At 44.6% G+C, this 23,880-nt stretch overlaps 1 protein-coding gene across 1 annotated transcript; it reads left to right on the top strand.

The window, feature by feature from the left end:
• The first annotated feature begins 1,909 nt into the window (after nucleotides 1–1,909).
• LOC135371715 (piggyBac transposable element-derived protein 3-like) lies at nucleotides 1,910–19,006 on the top strand. Its single transcript, XM_064605688.1, has 2 exons — nucleotides 1,910–2,688; nucleotides 18,805–19,006. Exons 1-2 carry the CDS (start codon nucleotides 1,910–1,912, stop codon nucleotides 19,004–19,006), a joined length of 981 nt encoding a protein of 326 aa, XP_064461758.1.
• The last annotated feature ends 4,874 nt before the right edge of the window (nucleotides 19,007–23,880 follow it).

The following is a 23,880-nucleotide window of genomic DNA, read 5'->3' as shown; positions in this document are numbered from 1 at the left end:
GAAGGTCAGGAGGACACTGGATTTGACGATTTCGTTGGCGGAACCATCGCTCTCGCGGGTGTATGCCACTTCTCTCTTTACACGAAGGACTCCGCTGGGCTTCAGATATTCCAGAAGCTGTTGTTCGCTGTATCGGCGCGGAACGTTAAATATGCGGCTCATCGCGGGCAGATAGGATTGTGGGATATAGGGATGAACAGAGACTCCAGCAAGTGACCGTAGTGCGACCAGGCTGCGGGCAGACTGTTCAGAGGACACGTGGACGATTAGGGTACCGTGCTTGTTGATACGGTGATGCCGCAGTTTTTCTTGAGTAGTCTTCAAGACATCTCTTGCTATGAGGTTGGGGTCAACCTGCCAAAACGAATCCGACTCTGTCGCGGATCTGAAGACGACTGGGATGCCACCCGCTCGGCTTTCTTACAGTACGAGCTTCTTAAGGTGCGGCTCTGGAGCAAGTGGCGTTTGAACTTAGGGAAGACTTTCTGAAGAAGGCATCGCAATGGTTATTTTACGAAGAGCGGCATACCGCATTGGAACTATGGCTCCCAGGAATCCCATCTACCTGTGTGACCAGCCAATCACATCCCACTGGGGTTCGGGGCGAAGAGCCGGGAAATTTCTCTATGGCCATGGGTTTACAATGTAGTGCAACTCTAGTGTGGGACTCCTCGACCTCCATCCTCCATCTTCAGATCCTTGCTACTAGGAGGGATGAGCCGACGAACAGCTTCATTTCACGTCTGCACCGAATTAGGTTTGGGGAGCAATTTGACGGCGTCTGTATACAGTGTTGCGGATTTGGCCGCTCAAATCGGATTTAAATCAAATCCGCATTTTTTCTGAAGGTAGTAAATCAAATCCAAATCAAGTCCGGATTTAATTTTGACACGTTAAATCAAATCCTTTTAAATCCGGATTTGTTTTTCCGGACCTAAATCAAATCCGCTTTTAAATCCGGATTTATCGAATCTTTTGACAAATCCGGGAGCCAAAATTCGTGCAGTAGCATTATTAGACCTATAACCATGTCTACAAATTACTAATACTGCACGTATTCAGTATACAACGCTTAAATAACAGCCTGACGTGGCACAAAGAGCAACCCAAGCAGCAAAATGTACTGAAAGTCGGGTGCAATAGGGGTGAACGGGTAGGTGGAAGGCCTTGAACAGACTCGTGAAACTAAGGAACATCGATAAGACACATGCCGTCCACCCTTATTGCACTCGACTTTCAGTACATTGTGCTGCTTGGGAATAAATTTCGTCTGACTGACGAGGATATAAAGGGCCAACCTATCAATCCACTGGCCGAAATTTTATTCGTATTTTAAGGTAGGTGGAAGGCCTTGAACAGACTCGTGAAACTAAGGAACATCGATAAGACACATACCGTCCACCCTTATTGCACTCGACTTTCAGTACATTGTGCTGCTTGGGAATAAATTTCGTCTGACTGACGAGGATATAAAGGGCCAACCTATCAATCCGCTGGCCGAAATTTTATTCATATTTTAAGACATAAATTTTTGAGTTTAGAAACACATTTTCGATTACGCCTGCTCGGCGTGTACCAGACTATCAGTCACCACGTATGAGCCTGTGTCAGGGGCGGATCCAGACGCTCGGTTTGGGGGGGGGGGGGGGGTTGAAGGAAACTCAATGTATAAACTGACGTTTTGGGGGGGGGGCGATTGAGGGGGACTAATTTGGCGAGTTGCTTCTACTTACAGCCGTCTGCTCGCTCTACCAGAGGAGCTATATAAATGATATCTATACCATTCGATAGAGAATGAGCTAGCAGTTCTAATGAATGTACTTTTGCAAAATGTTACGCACCAACTAAGTACCTGAGTGTCGACGAATCTATGATAAAATTCCAAGGGAGGTCCACGCTAAAGCAATATATGCCGCAGAAGCCGATCAAACGCGGGTACAAGGTGTGGGTTCGAGCCGACGCAAACGGGTACATCAGCCAGTTTGAGATCTATACTGGCCGTGGAAAGGATACGGTGCCCGAGCACGGCCTTGGTGAACGTGTTGTGCGATCCCTGACAGAGGCCCTCCACAACAAACATCATCACGTGTTCTTTGATAATTTCTTTACATCGGTCCCTCTGCTCACAGACCTTGTGGAGAAAGGTGTATATGCCACTGGTACCATTCGTGCAAACGGGAAGTTTCTTCCAGAACTCAAGTCCGATAAGGCAATGAAAAGGGGGGACGTAGACCAGAGAGTGTCAGCTAGGGGTATCTTTGTAGCCAAATGGAAGGACAAGAGGTGTGTGACAGTTGCATCAAATGCCCACGGTACCGAGATATCAACAGTGCCGAGGAAGTCCAAAGACGGATCAACAGAAACCATCTCGTTCCCACAGGTGGTCCTAGACTACAATTCCCACATGGGATACGTGGACAAAGCTGATATGATGAAGAGTATTTATGAAATCGACAGGAAAAGCCGCAAGTGGTGGCATCGCATTGCTTTTCATTTCCTGGATGTTGCAATAGTAAACGCGCATGTCCTATACGATCAGGTAGCCACGAATGCCAATGTCACCCTCAAGGATTTTCGCACGGAACTTGTAGCAGGCATGCTGGGAGCACAAGAACTCAATAAAAAGGGGACAAAAAGGAAGCGATCTGAGGTTTGCTCATTCAAGAAGCAGGTTCCCGCTGACATCAGGTACGACAAGGTTGCCCATCTGCCGATACATTCAACGTCGAGAAGGTGTTCCCACTGCAGCACGAGGGCCACATCCAGGCGTACTCGGTGGATATGCAGGACGTGTGATGTGGGACTGTGTTTGCAACAAGAAAGAAACTGTTTTATTGAGTATCATACAAAGTAAACGTTGTGTGCTAAATGGACAGTGGTTCCATATGTGTGCCACGTTGTATAATAAAAAGTATGAATAAATTTTGAAAAACTCTGTCTTACGGGGATCGTACGCCTGAAACCGAGCGCAGGGCGGTTTATCATCATGAAATAAGCAGTATAAAGTAGGGTGCCCCTGAAAGGGTTAAAGGGACGGTCTCGTACAGCCGGGGCGATTCCGAAACTTAGCCAAAACTAGTTTCACGAGTACTGTACACATACAACCGTCAAAATTTCATTCGGAATAACCAAGTCGTTTTCGAGGAATTTGTCGAAACGTGCCGTAAGAGCAGACGACGAAAGCTGCACCTCTCTCATGCATACGTCACGTATGACGTCGGCCTGCGGGTGCGTCGTCGTTGTCATGGTAATTGTAACTTGCAGAAGCACCTTGGTTTGAGTAATCCCCTTTGCTCTCGAAATGGGGACACTCAGGCATATACCTCCGCTAGCGGAGAATGTAGTCCGAGCATTGACTGTGGGGTCTCCCATAATGTGGCGCACAATCGCATACGTGAAAGCTAAGTCACGTGTTTTCTTTCCGCGAGTATTTAATGCGGTTTTTAAATAAACACGTACTCTTTCTCAATGTACGTCGTCAGCGACACTTCATTTCGAAGCATGATCAGTGTACAACAGGGAGTGTAATAGAAGCACGCGTAATATATTTTCGGTCGGAGCTGTAATGCGACCGCGCGCGCCGATGGCCAGCGACTTCAGATTTGTGATTGTGGATGGGGTCGTTCTACGACTTTTAACTTGTCTCTGAGGATTAACATAGTTGTTCTGAACCACCATGCTTACCACTACTTAGAATGCGCGTTTTTCACCTGAGAACTGAAAGAACATGTACGAGAGTTGCCGCGGTGCGAAGTAACTTCTGAAAGTCGTCTGCTCACGCCGATGCACCAGCACGCGCAAAAGCAGACGATTTCTGTATCCTATCACGGACTTACCCGCAGGGCGACGTGGCCATTCTCATTGTTGCCAACACAGATCGCGGCGTGCTCTGCAATCTTTATCAATTTAATTCGGTTATTTAATAACTGTGGCGTGTTTTGTCGGGTAAATTAGCAGTATTCCATTTTCAACAAAGGGCAATCGAATGGTACACTTTATGAAAGGGGCAGGGGGTACGAGACCGTCCCTTTAAGGGAATGCGTGTACCCGCTCACGAACAATAAAAGTTCGAAATCGTACATTTTTTGCCGGAAGTGCTGTGTTCGGGAATTTTTTCGTAGCGCCCCTTTAAAGTAGGAGTCACGGCACTTCCGCGTGCTGTCTTGAACTCATAGTTTTTATCAGCCAAATTTGAAGGATGTGGTAATACAAGAAGCGCGTTGCTATGAGGTCAAAGTAGGGAAAAAATTCGAACCCACATTCGCCGCCGCAACCTTCCGCCTCTGCATATCGGAAACGGTTCATCGGATGGAGCTCGACATTGTTGCATTTGTCATCAATCGAGATGCTATTTAACATATATTTTTTTCATGGAAATTAAAAATTGTCAATTTCCCACCCTTGTCGATTTAAAATGGAACTACCCAAGAGTGGACAGAAGGCGACCTCACTGTGTCACCTCTAGCGTTCGCACGCCCCGTGCGGGCGACGGGCATGCCGAGCGTGCTCCCTCATTAAGGTTGAAGACGCGCAGCCATTTCGGATCTTTGGGATCGTTGTATGTGGATGTTGTATTTCACGCGCGACCAGCCGTCGTAGGATTAGCTGGAAGCTAACACCGGCCGCGTTTTGGAGGGCATGAGTACTTCCCCCAGAACTAGGCAGTCCCGAGCATTGCCCGAGCCCAGAGCTGCGTCGGCCTGCAGTGTGATAGCATTAGATTCCTCCTCACGAAAAAACTCGTCCTCCGTCATTTAGTTCCCCGTTGGCTCAGACGGCTCTTCTCGCCGGCGCGTAGCCGACAGCTGGCCACTCGCTGGGGCTGGGGCGCAAAGGGAAGCCCAACGAAAATACATGTAATGAATGAATAATGGGAGTTGAGTTGAAGGCATCCAGAAAGAAAATAGGAAAACTTTATCGAAAATCAGCCGCACTTTCTGTTGCATTGCCAACAGGTAATTCGTTAAGTGCTCTTAAATTTTTGTGTTACACCAAAATAGAAAAAGTGATACTGATAAAAGTGTATTGAATCGTAGATGACTGGCTCACTCTGGGAGGGGCGGTGCACAACCCCCATCTCCATCATCACGTATCGTGTTGGTGTTGACTCGGGCTTCACGGGACGTGAACAGTGTGGAGTTTGTAGGTATGGTACACCTTCCAAAAAGCGGATTTTGGGTCAGGAAACTCCTCGTCATTTAGCAACGGGCGAACACGCCTGAGTGAAGGAATTCCTATCGCGGGCCTAGGCTCAGCTACGCTCAAAAACATACGCCTGCGTCGATTTCTACCATCAGTACTCAAAAGACCACGGGTCGTTGGTTACTATACCCTGGGAGTCACAATTAAATGGATGGTTAATAAATCGTGGGACATGTTACGAATACTTATACTAAACATGTAGCCCATGGGTCTATTTTAATGCTGACGTTTCGGGGCTTTGTAAAAATTTTCCTCGCGCAGTACAGACTGCTGTGATGAAGGAAAAAAAAAGGGGGTATGCGAGGAAGAGTGGCACATCTTGCCATTATTGTCCGTGGGAGTAGAAAAGGCTTGCCTTCCCGAAATCACGAAATGATAGGATGTGATATATTTTTTGTTCGTTTTTACTTCGTTTTGACGTGAATGCGTGTACCTATATGCGTTCAATATAATGGCGAAGACCATGAATTTCGCGACATGATTTGGCAAGCTTGAAACGGGTCGTGCTTGAAGACTCAGCTAGAGGTCCACGGGAAAGGTGCCGTCAAATCGACAGAATAACGTTAACTGCGTTCAAAGAACTGCACCTGGTGTTCCCTCGGTGCGGTGAGGGGAAGTGATTGGAACAAAACGGCTACTCCTGCCGCTCTGGAGAGAGGACGCCGCTAGTGCGTGTGCAGATTTCAGACAAGGTCACATCAATTCGCGTAGAATGCGAAACGGCGCTTCGCTCAATTTCAAATCCATGCATCTTGTGAGGGAGCTTGGCGAAATCCACGCGCAAATCCGCTGAAAAAGGGGCGATTCAATCCAAACCCAAATCATCCGTGGAAAATGCGATTGAATCCAAATCCAAATCATACCTGGAATATGCGATTGAATCCGAATCCAAATCATTAGTGGAAAATGCGATTCAATCCAAATCCAAATCCTGCCCATATTTTTTTGCGCAAATCAAATCGCAAATCAAATCCGCCAGCCCTCCGGTGGATTTAAATCCGGATTTAAATCAAATCCGTGGATTCAAATCCGCCACACTAATTATGCCTACACTCTTAGAAATGAACTTCACCACATAGCACGCTCCTAGCCAACCATCATCCCGAATGACAACGTTCTCGCCCCTGATTTGTTGAAAACGGGAGGAGGAGCCTATTTTATGCCATTATGCACGGCACAAAATAGGCTCCTCCTCCCGTTTTCAACAAATCTAAGGCGAGAACGTTGTCATTCGGGGTGATGGTTGGCTAGGAGCGTGCTCTGTGGTGAAGTTCATTTTTAAGAGTGTTAGCAGTGCACAGCAAAGATAAACCAGTCAGGAAAACTGCAACAAGTATCCTGATTATTCCGTGCATACATCTTGCATTGAAGTGTGTGTTGCACACACACACACACACACATTGGATGGTAATGGGGTGGGCGATTCACCGCCGCTGAGGCAATAGAACACATGACTTTGAAAATTCTATGTTCAGTGCAGTAGCTTCACGCAAGTAAACATCGTACACCGTGTTGTTCCCTTGGCTTTTCCGTGCAACGAGTTGACATAGGAGTCCCCGCTTTTACGAAGTCAGTATTGGGTTCTCCAGAAGGTCCCCGTCGTCTTCTGCGGTCAGCAACCACACGGAGATGAGCCGCTGACGCCATAAGCAGCCCTCCGTAGTTTCTGTAGCGTTTCTGTCCTCGCGCTTTACCAACACCATCCAGATAGAGAAAGCCTACTTTCACGTCGGTGGTGGTGGTGGTGGTGATGGAAGGGCTCGCTGTTGCTTACTCGGCGACGTGACGCAGCAACTAAGATTCATCCGTCCATCCATCCGTCCATCCAGATCCATCCGTCGCTTTCAGCCCGAGGTGGCTGCGTTACGATCAAGGGCACGCCGCCGTGAACTATATCATATCATTTCATCGATCACCATGTTGTAAATAACCGTTGTACATAATCGTTGCGTCATCCTGCAGCCCCTGAACATGTGACCATACCTGTCTCATACCTGTCTCATTAAATTTTCCTATGACACTAAGATTCAGCCAATTAGGGTCGCGTTTTCAACAACGGTAACCAATTACCAACGTGCTTTCAGGAGTCGTAGCAATGGAGAGGAACCACCCTCGTCTGCGAGTAGTGATTGAGCGCCCCTGCGTACTAAATAGGACAACTTTAAAATAAAGCGCAAAACGGTCCTGTATCTTTCTTAAGACTGATGTGATGTGATGTGATGTGATAGCAAAAGAAAAAAATTGAGATTTAAGCGACGACAAAGTCAGACTGCCTACCCCGGGCCACTTAGCTGCAGTTACATCAAATAAATAAAAAAGGGAGGAAGCCCAGTAGTAGTGGGAACACTTGTCACAATCGAGGGACTAGAAAGAGTCACAAAATGTCAATCAGATGCGTTTCTTCAAGGAAACCTAGGAGCGATTTCAATGCAGCCGCTTGATGATTAAATCTCTGAGGACCCAGGAGCTTCACCAGATCAAATGGGCGGGCGTCAGGGCGAGGCAGACTTCCTTCTAATGTCCTGCGACAGTCGGTATACTGGAAAGTGTGTTGCATGTTTTGTCGACATATTCAACACTACAGATTCCAAATTAGCTGCGATCATTTATTGCGAGCTCTTGAATTCGCAGAACGGCGAATCGCAGTGGGAGACCAATGAGGATCGTGCACATGACGTCACGCGCAGCCTTTGAGCGCCTTCGAGCCACGTGACTCGGGAAAACATGTGGATGCGTCACATGCGTCCTACTGCGGGCCGAATGAGGTAACAGCATGTGTTTTTCCAATATCACCCATACCGCAACAACTCACGACATGCCCTCCTACTGTAACTCTGGTGTTTTCCCGAGTCACATGACTAAACGTGACGTCACTGCACAAGCCTCATTCTGACTTTATATGTTCACTAGTTGATGAGGGAGAGGAGGCACTAAGCAGGCCTTCCGTATCTAGGTGGTGTTGGCTGTACATGTCCGAAAATCATGTGGCCCTGCAAAGCCTGCACTTTAGTTTCCCCTGCAATCCCTTTCAATGTGAGGGAGCCGTTGACAATAATTGAAGAAGCGTGAGGGGTGGGGAAACGTAACAGGTGACCGGGTGGCAAGTGAATCTAAGCCGTACAACCCGTGGTAGCTGATCTCCAGGGTGATAGGTAAGGGAACTAAGAAACTAATGTCGTCATCGTTTGTTTATGGTGAGGCCCTGCCGGGTTTTTGTCAATCAAAAGCAGGAGATGAGACTGTGTCGTGTGCATCTGGGACCCTGTTTTTGTATTAATCTAGTTGTTGTTGCGATTATCTAAGAGCATTATAGCGTGTCTTCGCGCGTTGTTGAACACCGCCGACCGCTACCTTGTCAGGTTCTGCCGTTTGTCCTTGGACCGCATTTCTGCTACAGAAATGAAATGAAAGAAACTAAACTAAAGCACGTCAGCACTGGAGGGGGTGTAGAGCCAACCTTTGGAAATCTTGTTGTGATATTTCGTGTGAACTTCTTCGAAATACTACGAACCTGCGTGCCTATGTGTCACCAGTTGAAAGATTAAACGTAAATGCGGCCAGTGCACGTCTATTTGCACGGAAGAGGAAGCAGTCACTTTCTTGACGGACAGTTCCTTCCTCGCAGGTGAAAATCAACGGTTATAAAGCGAGGGCCAGGTGAAGATAATTGAGAATATGGCCACCTTGAAGATCGGGGTCACGGCGGGGATTGTGATTACGTCCTGGACGTCCAACGTTGCTAAGGGTTGACAACCGAAGCTAATGTAAAAAGGCGTCCGAAGATTCCTGTGGACTGCGTGCGACGGGTTCACGTGACTTCTCTGATGCTCATCCCATTTCACTGGTATTGCGAACACACACTGGTCGCTATTTTTGGAATAGCACGCACAGACAGCGACTTCCTGTTCACTTGAATGTCGAATGTCTTACAATAATTCAGCAGCGAATTTCTTCGCTGTACGCATCTTTTGTCTTGTCGTTGGATGCTCGAATAGCATTTTAACGATGAAAAAGAAGAAACACATATGCATGGTAACTCTGACCTAAACTACATGTGTGTCGATGTCTGCATGTTGTCACGATATACGCATTTTTTTTTCCCTTCTTTCCTTTGGGTGTGCATAGAGCAGTTCGCGTTTGATTCTTACTTGACCGTAGCTTTCCTCCCTTTTCCCCTATGCAATTACACAACAAGGTATCACAAGCACCAGCGTGACACATGTTCAGGTAAAGTTCCAGACCTTGCCGACACATTATGTTCACGTTATCGTATCCACACCTCATCATCATCCAATACATGTGTGTGCGTGTTCACACAGCGAGGAGTCGGTCCAGATCAGAGCGTCAAACCGAAACGTCTTTTGGTTTGTTTCGGGTTCGGCCATAAAGGTTCGGCTCCGGTTCAGCTCCGGAAGTGACATATATCGGTTCGATTAACTGGTTCAGAGGCTGTAAACCGGTTCGGAACCGGCTCGAGGTTCTAATATGCTACAAAATTATAGGTACCCACTGAATATAATACAATATCTACTTGTTACGTTTTTAATGCATTTATTTCGTTTTTTCGACCAACAGGACCCCCTTTCATCCATTCCCAGAGCAACGTGCCGCCAATCTAGGCAGGCAGACCGCTTGAATCCCCCCAGTATATGATTTAAACTGTGAAAGAGAAATAGATAAACCGATATGCCTAGATTATAATGGTAACACGTCATCGGGAAGTGGAACGTATTTTTTATGGAACATCTTCATATAGCGAATGAACTAGTCACTATTGCTCAAATGAACTTCCAATGCCCCATCGAAGTCTTAAGACTTGCCATCTTGGGCGTCACTCGGTTGATGCACTAACATGTTTATTTATTTTTTTGATTGCGTGTTAGCGCCGCGAAGCAACTGTGGCTATGAGCGGCCTACAGATGTGGACAGACGGAGAGAGGACAGCAGGAAGGAGTGGGGGACAGGGGGATTAGTATGCGTCCTGGGCCGACTTCAGGGGGAACTGTGCCGACATTCGTCTGGAAAGTCTTCGGAAAACCCAGGGAAAACCTCAGACAGCACAGCCGGCGGTAGGATTCGAACCCACCACCTCCCAGTCTACAGCACGACCCTTGGTTACCACCAACGAGCGGACGCTTTAGCCCACTCGGCCATGCCGCTGGTAACACGGAAGTAGACGTTTAAGTTAAGTATGAAGTAGACGTTTAAGTTAGATGGACTTCACTCACCGAAGCTTTCAGTCACCTCCTGTGCTTCATTTCGCCTTCTTTGTGTCTGCGTTCTGTTAGACTGGCACAACTTCGGCAAACGCCTGCACCTCTACACTCGAAACTATAGAAGTACGCCACGCCGCAGCCGCCGCTGTCGGCGCGGGGGCACTTCCAAGTTGTAGATGGAAATACTGAACAGCTGGGACAGGCGAGTCACGGCACACTTGCAGCAGCAGTGCAATGCAGCCTTATTGAACATAGTGGTTCTTTGGCTGCGTTTTAACGTTCCGCATGATGTTGTTACAATACACAGCTGCCGCAAACTTTCGAATGTAGGAATGACAAAACATGTTTCTTCTAGCGGCGGCGGGAGGACAACTTCCTTCACCCTTGGCCTTGTATGTTCCGCGCTACCGAATGGACCGCCACATCTCGAGTATTATGTCACATAAAACGGATGTCGCCACCAGACGATGGGATAGATAACAGGCGGCGCACACTAATCTGAACCGAACCGGTATCCCGTACCGGTAACCGACGTTTTTAGAACGGTTCGGTTCCGGTTCAGTTCCAGCTAAAAATAACGGTTAATTCCGGTTTTCCGTTTCGGTTCCGGTCCGGTTCGACGCCCTGGTCCAGTTAAACCCAGCCTCAAGACAAGGGAATTAACACGCAATCAATACAACATTCTACAAAGTAATCATTGGTTTAGGCCTGTTTCACACTAACCATTTTGTCGTCCGTGTTTTGCACGTTGCAAGAGGTAATAAGCGACATTTTCTTTGTAGTGCACACCGTCATAACACACATGTGAAGTCCAGCTTGTTTGTGTTGTTTGACAACATATTTCCTAGTAGAAGGGGTACATTTGGGGGCAAGCTTTGCTGTTAACATTATTGATCACAATTGTAGCTTAAATGCTTAGATGCTTTTTGCACATTTTTTAAGCAGTGTTAGCCTTAACAGGTATAATTATAGTCTATGCTTATTCTTACTCAGGACCCCAGGAAAAAGATACATGCAGCACTCGTGAAGCAGCATCCGGTGTTACAAAAATGGTGCCACATAATTCTAAACCATCTCTACTGGTGTGGATGAACGAGAACGAGCAATGATAATGGGAAGTTGGTCCTGGTAAAGCGGCTCACGATATTATCATGGATTTTTGGATTATGGTGTTGCTTCACATATTCATGAGAATCAAGGTCCTCACGCAAGATGTGCACATCGAGACATTGGAGAGCAACTTTGGCTCCATGAAGGTGATTTACTGTGTTTGAAGCTGGCAGGGATTACTAGGCAATTGTCCTACATTCCTCCAGTATTTGCATTCTAGTAACATTCCAGTAATTCTGCAATCCAGTAACATTCAAACAATTGGACGGGATAGTATATGTACCTCCTTTTCTGAAGCACATCCTGTCATTGTGTGCACTACAAGTTTCCTTGCCTCAATGCTGTTTCTTTGTCATATCGCCAAGATATCAGAGCACCACTTCTACCTTACCGGTGTGCCACACATTGTATCTACACAAGAGGAATGCACGCGGGAAAACTACTGAAATGTGAAATTACATTGTTCCTGTATTGCGCAGGCCGGTTCTCTATGTTTTAGGCATCCTGATAATGCTAATTTTCATGTTAGGCTATGCCCAGATGCTTATTGGAGCTGTGCTCAATCTCTATGTGCGGTGGCTGTTCATGAGACCCTGACCAGAAGCAAGAGGCAACACAGGCTCACCACAAGGGATACAGTGAATGAGTCACTAAAACACTGACAACTCTGCAAATCATTAACTGTAACTGGATAACAGAAGGGCTTCAGCGAAAGTGTACAAGAAGTCTCCCACCTAAGATATTTAGTTTTCCGCACCTCATTCGTCATTAATCGCTGGCTTCTGTAGAAGCGTAAGAATGGGGAAACAAACACGAGTTTTCTGTGCACACGGTAAACGGTACTCCAGGTTCTTTAGCCATTTGAACTATATGAAGTGTCAGGGACATATTAAAGGGGTTAGGACTCCTTCATAGATGTGGTTTGTTACATCATGGGTGCATGTTTTCCACACCATAATACTGAGAAAAATAATTATTTTTGTATCGTGTCCTACCTCGCGAGATAAAAACCCTCGAGCAGATGCTCGACAAAAGCACAGATGCCACAGACCTCAGAGCTACAACCAATCCCATTGGTAGCCGTCAGGCTGTGACATTAGAGTACAGGAGTTTCGGTATTCACTGTGCTCATTTTGTACACTTCTATTCCCATTTTGGTTGGAAAACACACATTGGCACGGTTGTGTTACGTTTATGTGGGATGATGGTGTTGCAACGCCTCTCACTGATTAGTGGGGTATGACCTCATTTTGGCCATAAGGCTGACCACAGAACACCTGAACTGCACCTAGGATTTGTCCATCTTGCAGTGTCCTTGTTCACCCATGGTGAGCATTGTGCAAGTCAGTCAGGCAGTAAAGTAAATAAAATGTAAAAATAAAAATAGTAAGCTATAATAAAAATAGATATAAAATTATGTGTTGCGTGTAAAACTACAGTATCTGTGGAATGTGTGGAAATGTGCATTGATACTAGAAGTAACCAGGCTGCTGAAACCAATATCCATCTGTCATCTATGTTACCATGTAAGTACCTTGTTTGTTCTTGTATCTTGTGCTTGCTCTCTCGGAAATGTATAGCTTCGGTAAATACGTTAATCAGGAATCTGCCGCTAGATTGTCATTCGTGCCTAATTCCTACGTACGTACCTACAGTGTATGTACCATGACGTTGGCAAATACGACTCGTTCACACGATTATAATGTCCTTAAAGAAACTTACTCACTGTTCCTGGAACGTCAAACGCAGGCCGGCAACGCGACAGCATAATTGCACGAATCCTAAGCGCACAGGTGGTATCAACAACGTGTTTTGGCATTGGCAAACCATCCCACAAATAATAATAGTTAAAAAAAAAACTGCCATCAAGAAGTCTACGTCGATCGAGCAGACGCTCCCTGATACTATCGCTTGCCTACATTCACGCATGCTCCGTAGAGAGGGAGAGATGTCTTGAAGAACACTGATACCATTTACGCCACCGGCATCTAGGTCGCCCAAAGCCAGTTCCGTTATAAAAATGGTGGCCCCCATTTGCGTTTCGGGATGGCCAATTTGGAGTATTTAAAATATGGGTCCATTTTCTGGAAGTGAGGGTTGGTTTCAGACAGAGTTCCATATGGGCTTCCAGAATATGGTCACAGTTCCAAAAGGTCAAGGTACCCTCGGAGCTGACCTTTAACCGCTCGGCGCTGGTGAAACGCAGTAGTGTGAACCAGGGCTGCGGAATTGTCACTCCGGGGTTGGAATGATTCCGGAATCATTCCAGATTTATCAGAGTCCGGAATGGAATTGGAATGGAATGGAGTTAGGCATTTTTTTCGCAGGCGGAATGGAATTGGAATGGACTGGTCTGGGTGCCACACGGTCAAGGTTGGAATAACCTTGTCTTTTTGCTTTTTCCGTGATGGCTAATGTCAATCTGCTCTAGCACTGCTGGGCTACCCAGCACGGTTACCGGTCCCTTTTCTTTTATTGATGGAATTAAAGGAATGGAATGGGGTTGCCAAGTCATTCCAGGAGTGAGAATTGGCCATACCTTTTCATTCCGAGGAATTGAAAGGAATGGAATTATCACAAATCTCCATTCCTCAGAATTGAATTTGAATGGAATGGGTGATCCCATTCCGCAACCCTGGTGTGAACGAAGCTTTACAGTGTGCGATGTATTGACTACATCTGTACTATTATGCATCACCACAGTTAAAGACCACCAAGACGAAGAGGAATCGTCCGAGTGATTGCGTACACTCTAAATCGTTTCACACCTTTAAAGGTGTAAAATAGGTGTATCAACAAAGATCACACCCCTTTCACACCCTACAACTTTGTTTTGGAAGTTCCTGAGGGTGTAACAATGGTGTACTACTCCCACAGGTGAAATATGGTGATAAGTGTGTCGCCTGGGTGTAGGGAGGAGTATGTTTATTTTCGTTCACATGAACGAAAGTAAATATATACAACAGGGAACGGGAAGTTACATTACAAAAGTGCATGGCGTAGATTTACAACACGTCTACCATATAGTATACTCTAAATCGTTTCACACCTTAAAGGGTGTAGATCAAAATGTTCATGGCACACACCTTTTCAGGTGTATTTTAACACCGTCGTGGCATGTGGGGTGTAAAGGTTGTTACGCGGAATAAAACTGCTGAGTTCGTGGCAATATGCTGGTAACCCTGTATTCACAATTTCCAGCATATTGCATATAATCACATTGAGGTCCATATATGTATGTATATCAAGGTGATTAAATATGTGTGTAAGCATGGGCAGCCGACATACAGACAGTCATGTATGGTGTGGCAGCTGTGCATGGCAATGAAGCGTGGCAGCTGTATATTTTTCGTGAAATTGTAGACCTTCTTATGGAGCAGGCACCTCCCCCATATGCATGTTCATTACTTAGGACGTTGCATTTATTCGTTTCTTCAAGGCTTTGCAGTGTTGTACCCACAAATATCTAACCCCTGTAAAATGCATTACATTGTTCATTACCCGCGGCTCATCAGGATGTTTGGTCCTCTCCTATAGCTGTGTTGTGTATGCGGTTCGAAGGGAAACACCACCATTTTAAGATGTTGCTAAAAAAACTCGACATTTTAAGAACCTAACCCTTTCATTAGCAAGAAGACATCAATTTTATCAAATGTATGTGTGGTCGCAGCCCTTAATCAGAAATGCCACATCTACTGATGGTTCCAAGGGGATACTACTTCAACATGCCCCAGAAGCAATTCAGAGTTATATTCATAACCGTGATATTCATGCAGAATTTGTAGTCTATGCGAAAAGTGCAGTTGATAATGATAACACATTTGCTGTTGGCTGTGTTGTTGCCAAATACTATTCCGAGGAGGACTTACCCGTGTTATTACAGGCATATATGTTATTAACTCTGATATCATTTTTCTTATACAAACATTAACTACAGTAGAGTATGATGAGCACTATCATGTATTTGTTCTGTCTTGTAATGAGGAGCAACGTGTTTTAAGAAATTTAGGCACTATCTCAACAGGTCTTCTAAATCTGTAGATGGTAGACGTGTTGTAAATCCACGCCATGCACTTTTGTAATGTAACTTCCCGTTCCCGGTACTTGTATACGTTTACGTTTGTTCATGTGAACGAAAATAAACATATCCCTTCCTACACCCAGGCGACACACTTATCACGATATTTCACCTGAGGGTGTAGTACACCATTGTTACGCCCTCAGGAACTTCCAATACAAAGTTGTAGGGTGTGAAAGGGGTGTGATCTTTGTTAATACACCTATTTTACACCTTTAAAGGTGTGAAACGATTTAGAGTGATAGTGTATGCAGATTTAGAAGATCTGCTGAGATAGTGCTTAAATTTCTTAAAACACGTTGCTCCTCATTGCAAGACAGAACAAATACATGATAGTGCTCATCATACTCAACTGTAGTTAATGCTTGTATGAGAAAAATGATATCAGAGTTAATAACATATATGCCTGTAATCTCAACGAACACGGGTACGTCCTCCTCGGAAGATTCTTTAGCAACAACACAGCCAACAGCAAATGTGTTATCATTATCAACTGCACTTTTCACATAGACTATAGATTCTGCGTGAATATCACGGTCATGAATGTAACTCTGAATTGTTTTGGGGGCATGTTGAGGTAGTATCTCCTTGGAACCATCAGTAGGTGTGGCATTTCTGATGAAGGGCTGCGACCACACATACATTTAATAAAATTGATGTCTTCTTGCTAATGAAAGGGTTATGTCCTTAAAATGTCGAGTTTTTCTAGCAACATCTTTAAAATACTGGTGTTTTCCTTTGAAACGCATATACCATACAGCTAGGAGAGGACCAAACATCCTGAGCCTTGAAGAAACGAATAAACGCAACGTTCTAGGCAATGAACTTGCATATGGGGGAGGTGCCTGCTCATGAAAAGGTCTACAATTTCACGAAAAGCTATATACAGCTGCCATGCTTCATTGCATTGCACAGCTGCCACGCCATACATGATTTTCTGTATGTCGGCTGTGCATGTTTACACACATATTTAATCACCTTGATGTACACACATATATGAACCTCAATGTGATTATATGTAATATGTTGGTAATTGTGAATACACAGTTACCAGCATATTGCCACGAACCCAGCAGTTTTATTCGGCGTTACACCCTTTACACCACAATTGCCATGAAGGTGTTAAAATACACCTTAAAAGGTGTGCGCCATGAACATTTTGATTTACACCCTTTAAGGTGTAAAACGATTTAGAGTGGGTGACATACGTACGTTTCAGGTGTAAACTTCCTAAACCTTTCCTGCAATTTTGGACTACAGGTGGAAGGACTGCGTGAAGAGGGGTTTCCCGTAGGCATTGCCGATGGGGTCTGCTCCGACTTTTTGAAACAGTAGAGGAAAGAGGAGTGCGGCGCCGGTTAAACCTTGAAAAACTGTCGTTATACCTTATATTAACAAGATCTCATACTATATCTTAAAAAAACTTGCAGGAAAGGAAGGGGTTTGGGTGGCCTTTAATGCGGCCGAGTACTTCAAACGACCAGTCGAAGACACCATCAGTGATGCACACGAATGTTTGTTCCCACGGTCGCATCCTCATTCTACAGGAAAAAAATATCGTTGTGACTCATTAATATATCATAGCCAAGCAACCCTCCCGGACAACAAGAAGGAAGTCACCAGTGAGCTGAAAAGGCGTTTTCCCAGTAGTCGCGTGCCTATTGTCGCATGCCATACAAGCCTCGACCTGTTTCCCACAGCGGCTTCAAGATAGCCTCAAGTACACAAACGAAAAACAAAATATAGATGAAATGAAAACAACGGCAAGTCAAGTTAGGGCAAGAACGAGCAATGAAAAACAAAATATAGATTAAATGAAAACAACGGCAAGTCAAGTTAGGGCAAGAACGAACAATGAAAAACAAAGCAGAACTTGTCCATACGCTGACATTGTAATAGCGGTAATTATCGAGTATGTGACGTCTCCTTTGAGAATAAAACAAGAAACGTTCCTCTATTGTCTCTGTCAAGCATGCGGTGCTTTTTAGTTGCACACCTTTCCGTACAGGAATTTCGTCCTGGTTAACGGGGCACACGTTCTGGGCCTTACTGTTGTATAGAGGTTGTAGATTATGAGGCTTACTTGTTGTATTCGTCCTCCAGTATATCATTGTCTGAACTATTAGTACGTCGTTTACTGGGCATACATTCCTTACATACCTCCACGCAGACGTACGTAAATATGGAAGGTCGACGTCTTGAAACCACACGAAAAGCTTGATAATTTACTATATATCATAAGTGGCAGAGCCTGGAAGACAGGAATGAGAATGGAACGTGTTACCGGGAGAAAGTGATTGTGCACCGTTACCGTCCATGAAGCGAGGAAGACAATTTGTCAGGCAACAGTGATCTATGTTTCCGACTGGCTCGCCGCTCCCGACGACTACGTAGCCGAGACTTATAGCCGACTTCTTTTATTTTAGATACAGTGCTACGCGCATGCAATGTAGTTTTCCCTCCGTATTTGACGAGCAATGCGCTGTTGGTGGCGACATAGACACGGTGTTGCGCGCAAATTCCAATTTTGATTTTCCAAAAACTGTAAGTGCAATTGGGAGGAAAATTGTGACGTAAAAGAACAGAGTGCTAGGGCTATCAAATAGATACATTTTCTGAGATTGCAGCTCCATTGCACCTTCACACAAATTTGTTTAGCAAAAATAAACGGGACGGACCACACCTGTATTCACAAGACATGCAATTAGGATAATCGGAGGAACTTTCCAATGACTCATAATTCAAACTCTAGGCACTGCAAAGGAGTCACACATTGGTCGAACATAAACGACAATCACGCAAGATGTTCGTCGTGTTTTGAGCCTTTCTTGCAGCGTCCAGAGTTTGAATTATGAGCCATTTATACCAAGTCACCTCACCGTCAAGCTTCGTTGAACTTTCCAAACACGTTCTAGGCCCCAGTTTTACAGAGCGTACTATATTTCTTTTTAGTTTGTTTTCGTGCCACTTGAAGGCTACGTGCACGACGGAACTCATTACACTTTTCGAAACGGCGGCAAAGTATTTTACAGCGGGTGCTGTTAATGCCACACTTCGCCTTCACACGTCTGCGTCGACATTGACACACAACCTTCCTCCTCCCCCCTCCCTCCCCTACCTCTCTGTGTTCGTCCATGTCATCTCTCTCTTCTTCTGTTTGTGGGATGTGTTGTCTAGGCGCCGAAATTATCTTGTTAGGATTGGATGTCCCACGGCGTCGCCTGCACAACAAGCTGCCTCCGAAGAACGGCGCCGAGCCAAGGAACGAGCTCAGTTGAATGCTACGTCCCACGTAGGTTGCGTATTGTGCCTGTGCAACAAGCTGACAGAACCCACCACCAACTACAATTCCTGCATCGACCTGGTCCTCGAGAATCGAACATTGATGCGAGAAGTGTAAACTCTCACGACGCATTCCTCACATCAGAAAGCTCTCATTGTTACGCTACGTGAGGGACAATGGAATAAAATACACTCAATAGAAACTATGTTGTAAAATTCTTTAATCACCATTTGTCACGAATGCAGTGACGGAAGTGTCTATACAGTAGCCTTCAGCAGATGCCGCTGCTAATTCGTGTTAAATCCAAGCGTTACCCTATCGATTTGCTGTGACTCGGCCCTATGGCTGTGATTGGGGACATTCCTGGTGTTTTCTTCTCTGATGTTAAAGGTCAGCTATGCCGATATCCCAAATAGTCGAAACGGTTGTGATATTCTGAAAGCCCACACCCAACTCTTTCCAAAACGCACCTTCATTTTCCCAGTTCGGTACAGTCCCATGTAAAAAAAAAAAAAACAGATAATTCATTCCGAAACACACGTGGGCGCAGCCATGTTTATGACGTAAATGCACCCGAACCGGCATTGTGACGCGCATGCGCCTTCGTACCTATCAGTGGATTCCATCTACGGCTTTTTGTGGCTTCACCTAACTGTGCTTGGAGATGGCGGACGACCGGGTTCTACTGGTACCGCGATGAGTAAACACTGCAGCAGCTGCGAACTCCTTCGTGAATGGAGCTCTGTGCGATGTTGTGGCTGGAATTCGTCATTTGTGTTTTGTGAGCTCGAACAATTTGTATCAAGTCGCGTCTGCGTTAGCCCCTTTACAGCGCTTGCCCAGTGTAGGGTAAATTATTTTGAGGAAATAGACTGATGTTTTCGACAGCCGTTTTAGAAAGAAAATGCCGACAACGTTTAATTTTTGCAGGAAAAAGCATGCTATGTAATTGAGAAACCACGTAATGCTATGGGACAAGTTTTACGTACGATTTATCAATGTGTAACACCGTCGATAATGCTATGAAACGACGAGCCACGTAAAGCAAAAAAACCGATCAGATTTTAAACTTTTTGTGGGATTCCGTGCATTTCCCAGAAGCTTTCTTTGAATATATCACTCACTCCTATGTCATACTGCGTCGTGTAGCACGCTCCAAACTACTGCATTTCATGTGTAACATCTGGATTTTGTTTTTAATAAGCACCGTAGCACGAAAACATGCAAACGAAAGCTCCAAAGGCCATGTGGTTGCACACCATGCAGACGAAAAAGAATTACCAGAGCACATATATTGACACTTAGGGCTGTTGTTTCGGGGGTCTGAGGAGTATGGGCATAGCATAGGTCCTAGAAATCAAACCAGTGGCTGCACCTTATCCCTCTGCAGAGTGCTACACTGTTAGAAGCAAAGGTATATAAAAGCTATAAAAAAGGTATAAATAAGGTTTAGAATACGACATTTATACCTCATCACCATTGTCTATACCCTGTTTAAACCATGTGTAAGGTACAGATCAGTGATTCTATACCTTCCACGGCAGCTGAGGGTATAAAAGAGTACTTCTATATTACATTTATACCTTCAGCGTTTTGTATTCCTTTTCTCCCGCAACATCTGGCATTACATTAATTTGTGACGGCGACTATATCATATCAGTTAAACAATAAGTTAATTTAAAAACATAGTCAGTAATACAGTAGCATTCTAACTATATTGGGTAGTGACATCTGGAAGCCAATTATTTGATCCCAAAATAAACAAATTTACACGCCCTCACTTCTTAAGTTGCTTCCCGCGCGAAGGATGGTCTCCACCATGTGTAGCCGCGGTGTGTTGTATATGTATCTGTTCTCCAGCAAATGTCAACTGCTCCTGGAAATATTTTTGCTAATATTTGTTGCTATTGCTTCTTGGTTTCCAATTTAATGCTACTTTAACTACTTTTACTAAATTTAATTGTTACTTAATTTCTTTCCTCTCCGATTCATATCCATGCTTTGTGAGTTTGTGCGCGAGTGTCTCCAGGTATTTTCTTTTTTGTTATCGTTCCTTTGGTCCTGTTTTTTTTCTTCTTCAATATTTGTGGAAAGCTGCGCTGGGAAGCCGCCACTCGGATATGACGCTGAAACAAATCGAATATTACCATTTTCTTCAATTATACCACAACGCCCTTAAAAATATACCCTCTAGGAGTTATATGTTTATACCCTGAGGTGCAAATAATATGCCTTCAGGGAGGTATAAAGATAGTATACCTTGAGGAAGGTATAGCGTTTATACCTCAAAAGGTACACGCCCTGGGACAAGCCGTTTATACCCCAAAAGGTATAAATTTTTCTAACAGTGTATTTCAACTCACAACTCAGCCCATGGGGTGGAGAAGTGTTAGAGGCAATTTCTGTGACTGTCGTCATGGGTGACATCACTGGTCAGCCTCTGAATTAATTCCGTACTCAGGAATTATTGCAGAAATGAATCAACCAAATCAATTTCTAGGATGCAACCATGCCTGCAGCATTCAAGAGTGTCCTTTACCTTTACAATTAGAGACACGTTACCAAGCGTTTCGCAAAGGCCAGTCTTACAGGGCCCGTGTAACTAGAGTCTTATTAATGGAAGTTATGCTTTAGCATAACCATGGCACACGAAGTACAATTATATATGCTTGGACATCTAGTATTTATTTATTTATTTACTTCAGGATACTGCTGGCTCTTCCGGAGCCATTGCAGGAGTGGGTAAATTCAATAACAGGAAGTAAACTCACACATTACAACAACTAAAGAAAAGAAACAGGAAATAATTGATAAGCAACTGGTATCAAAGCCGTATGGGATCCTACGATGAGAATTTGAAATGAGGATCCAGCTTTTCTGTAAAAGCTGCATATGGGGGGGGGGGGGGGGGGGACTTGGAGCTACAAATTTCATAGTGTACGTCCTTCCATACTTCAATTGTTAATACATATGTTGTGCATCATTTAATCTTCTGAACCATATGTGCGGCTGCATACGAAATTATTTTTGTATGCACATACTGTACCTTCCTAGTCATACATGTGCAGATGAATTACAGTGAATATATGTGAAGTGGCAAAAAACAGAGCCAGACTCTACCATCATTGTGCCCCTACAACCCCTTGCCTTGCTTATGTCTTGTGAAAAGAAAATATCTCACTAGAAAAGACGACACTTGTGTATTGTTTGTCAAGCAAATAAATCTCTTTATTTACATTTTCCGTCAATCAGCAATGTTGGGACCTGGTGCAAATATAAATGGCAACAAGGAATGTACTCACAAACTATTCCTATACTGTATATTCAAATGTAGATATGACAATTCTCTTTTTGTACTTTAGCACTGTACAGCTTAAAAATTAACAAACTCGCACTCCGCAACCCGCGCACTTTTAAAAAAGAACTTGACATGCTCCTAGCCATTCCGAATGACATCTTCTCTCCTGACTTGTTGAAACTGGGCGGCGTACGCCTTCTGCGACACTTCACATTTGTGCGAATTAGCAGAGAAAATGTTTTTCCGTGTTAGCGCCACGAAGCAACTGTTGCTGTACGCGGTGTACAGGCGTGGACAGAGGACAGCAGGGGGTTAGTATGCGTCCAGGACGGACCGACTTCAGGGCTAGGTTTGCCGACATTCGTCAGGAAAGCCCGATGGAAAACCCAGGAAAAACCTCAGACAACACAGCCGGCACGGGGATTCGAACCCGCGCCGCGTGCCAGTCTCGGCGTGAAGGCGATCATCCTAACCGCTACTCCACGCGAGCTGGTACAGAAAAATGTACGTCCCGCTTTTAATTCCCTCAAACCTGAAAGGGTAGCTGTGTCATCAGGCCTAAAATCTACAGTCGCAAAATCCCGGCGTTCTGATTGCACACGAGTCAGTGTGACGTCATGCAGGATATACTTTTTAGTACAAGAAGAAAGAAACAAAATAAGAATATCCCAGCCAAGTGTGCACGTTGTATCAACAAACGTAACAATTGATTGCAGTGTATTCTCTACGCGAAATCATAAGTGAAAGTGGCCCAAGCTTTCAAAGTAAAAACACTTAATAAGTGGTTAGATATTTTCGTATTTATTTTGAATCCGAGGACTTCAAGGCCGGCAATATCGCAACCGGGGATTGCGCAAAAATTCCACGCGTACCAAAAGTGCATGTTTCTCAGGGGACATTTTTTCCGGGGACATTTTCTCCAGGGGACATTTCTTCCGGGAACATTTTTTCTGGGGACATTTCTTCCGGGGACATTTTTTCCGGGAACATTTTTTCCGGTTCCCGCGTAAAACATAGCAAAGTTAGGCATGCCGTCAGGTCGGCTGCTCCCAAGCCCACATTGCATTGCCTCCATGTGAGCACTAGAACAGGCAGCTTTCAAGGTCACTCTTTTCGTGTTTTCCTATGGTCCTTTTTTGTTTTGTTTTGCAATACCAAACATGGCCATAGTGAAACACAAGCAGCCAAGTGCAGGATGAGACAGCTACAACACAACTACTAGCTTTCAACAGCTCTCTCAAGGGTATATTTATTAACAGACTCTGGAATATACACACACATGCTGCTAAACAAATGCCAATTTAACCAACAGAATCACAGACAAGAAAAAAGGGTTACATATCTTCCCCAGGGATGGGCAGTAATACCCATATTTTGTATTATAATACAGATACATAATACTTCCTTGAAATCGGTATTATAATACTAATACGTAATACTTTGATTCTGAGGTATTATAATACATAATACTAATACTTCTGTGTATTACACGAGTAATACTAGTAATACATTGATACGTAACTTGGGGAGAAAGAAAGGAATAGAAAATCAGAAATCTATATAATTTGCGCATTACTTATCGACCCAGTCATTCTCCAATGACGTGTTATTTCAGGTGCTTACATGTTTAGCATATTCTCAAAGGGTAGTCCTCTATAGGGCATGCCCTTTCCGAATATGATGAGATAGCGCT

This window comes from Ornithodoros turicata, unplaced genomic scaffold (assembly GCF_037126465.1).
Source record: "Ornithodoros turicata isolate Travis unplaced genomic scaffold, ASM3712646v1 Chromosome12, whole genome shotgun sequence".
Lineage (NCBI taxonomy): Eukaryota > Metazoa > Arthropoda > Arachnida > Ixodida > Argasidae > Ornithodoros > Ornithodoros turicata.
Note: the sequence above shows the minus strand (reverse complement) of the source record. Positions and strands in the feature narration are given on the sequence as shown.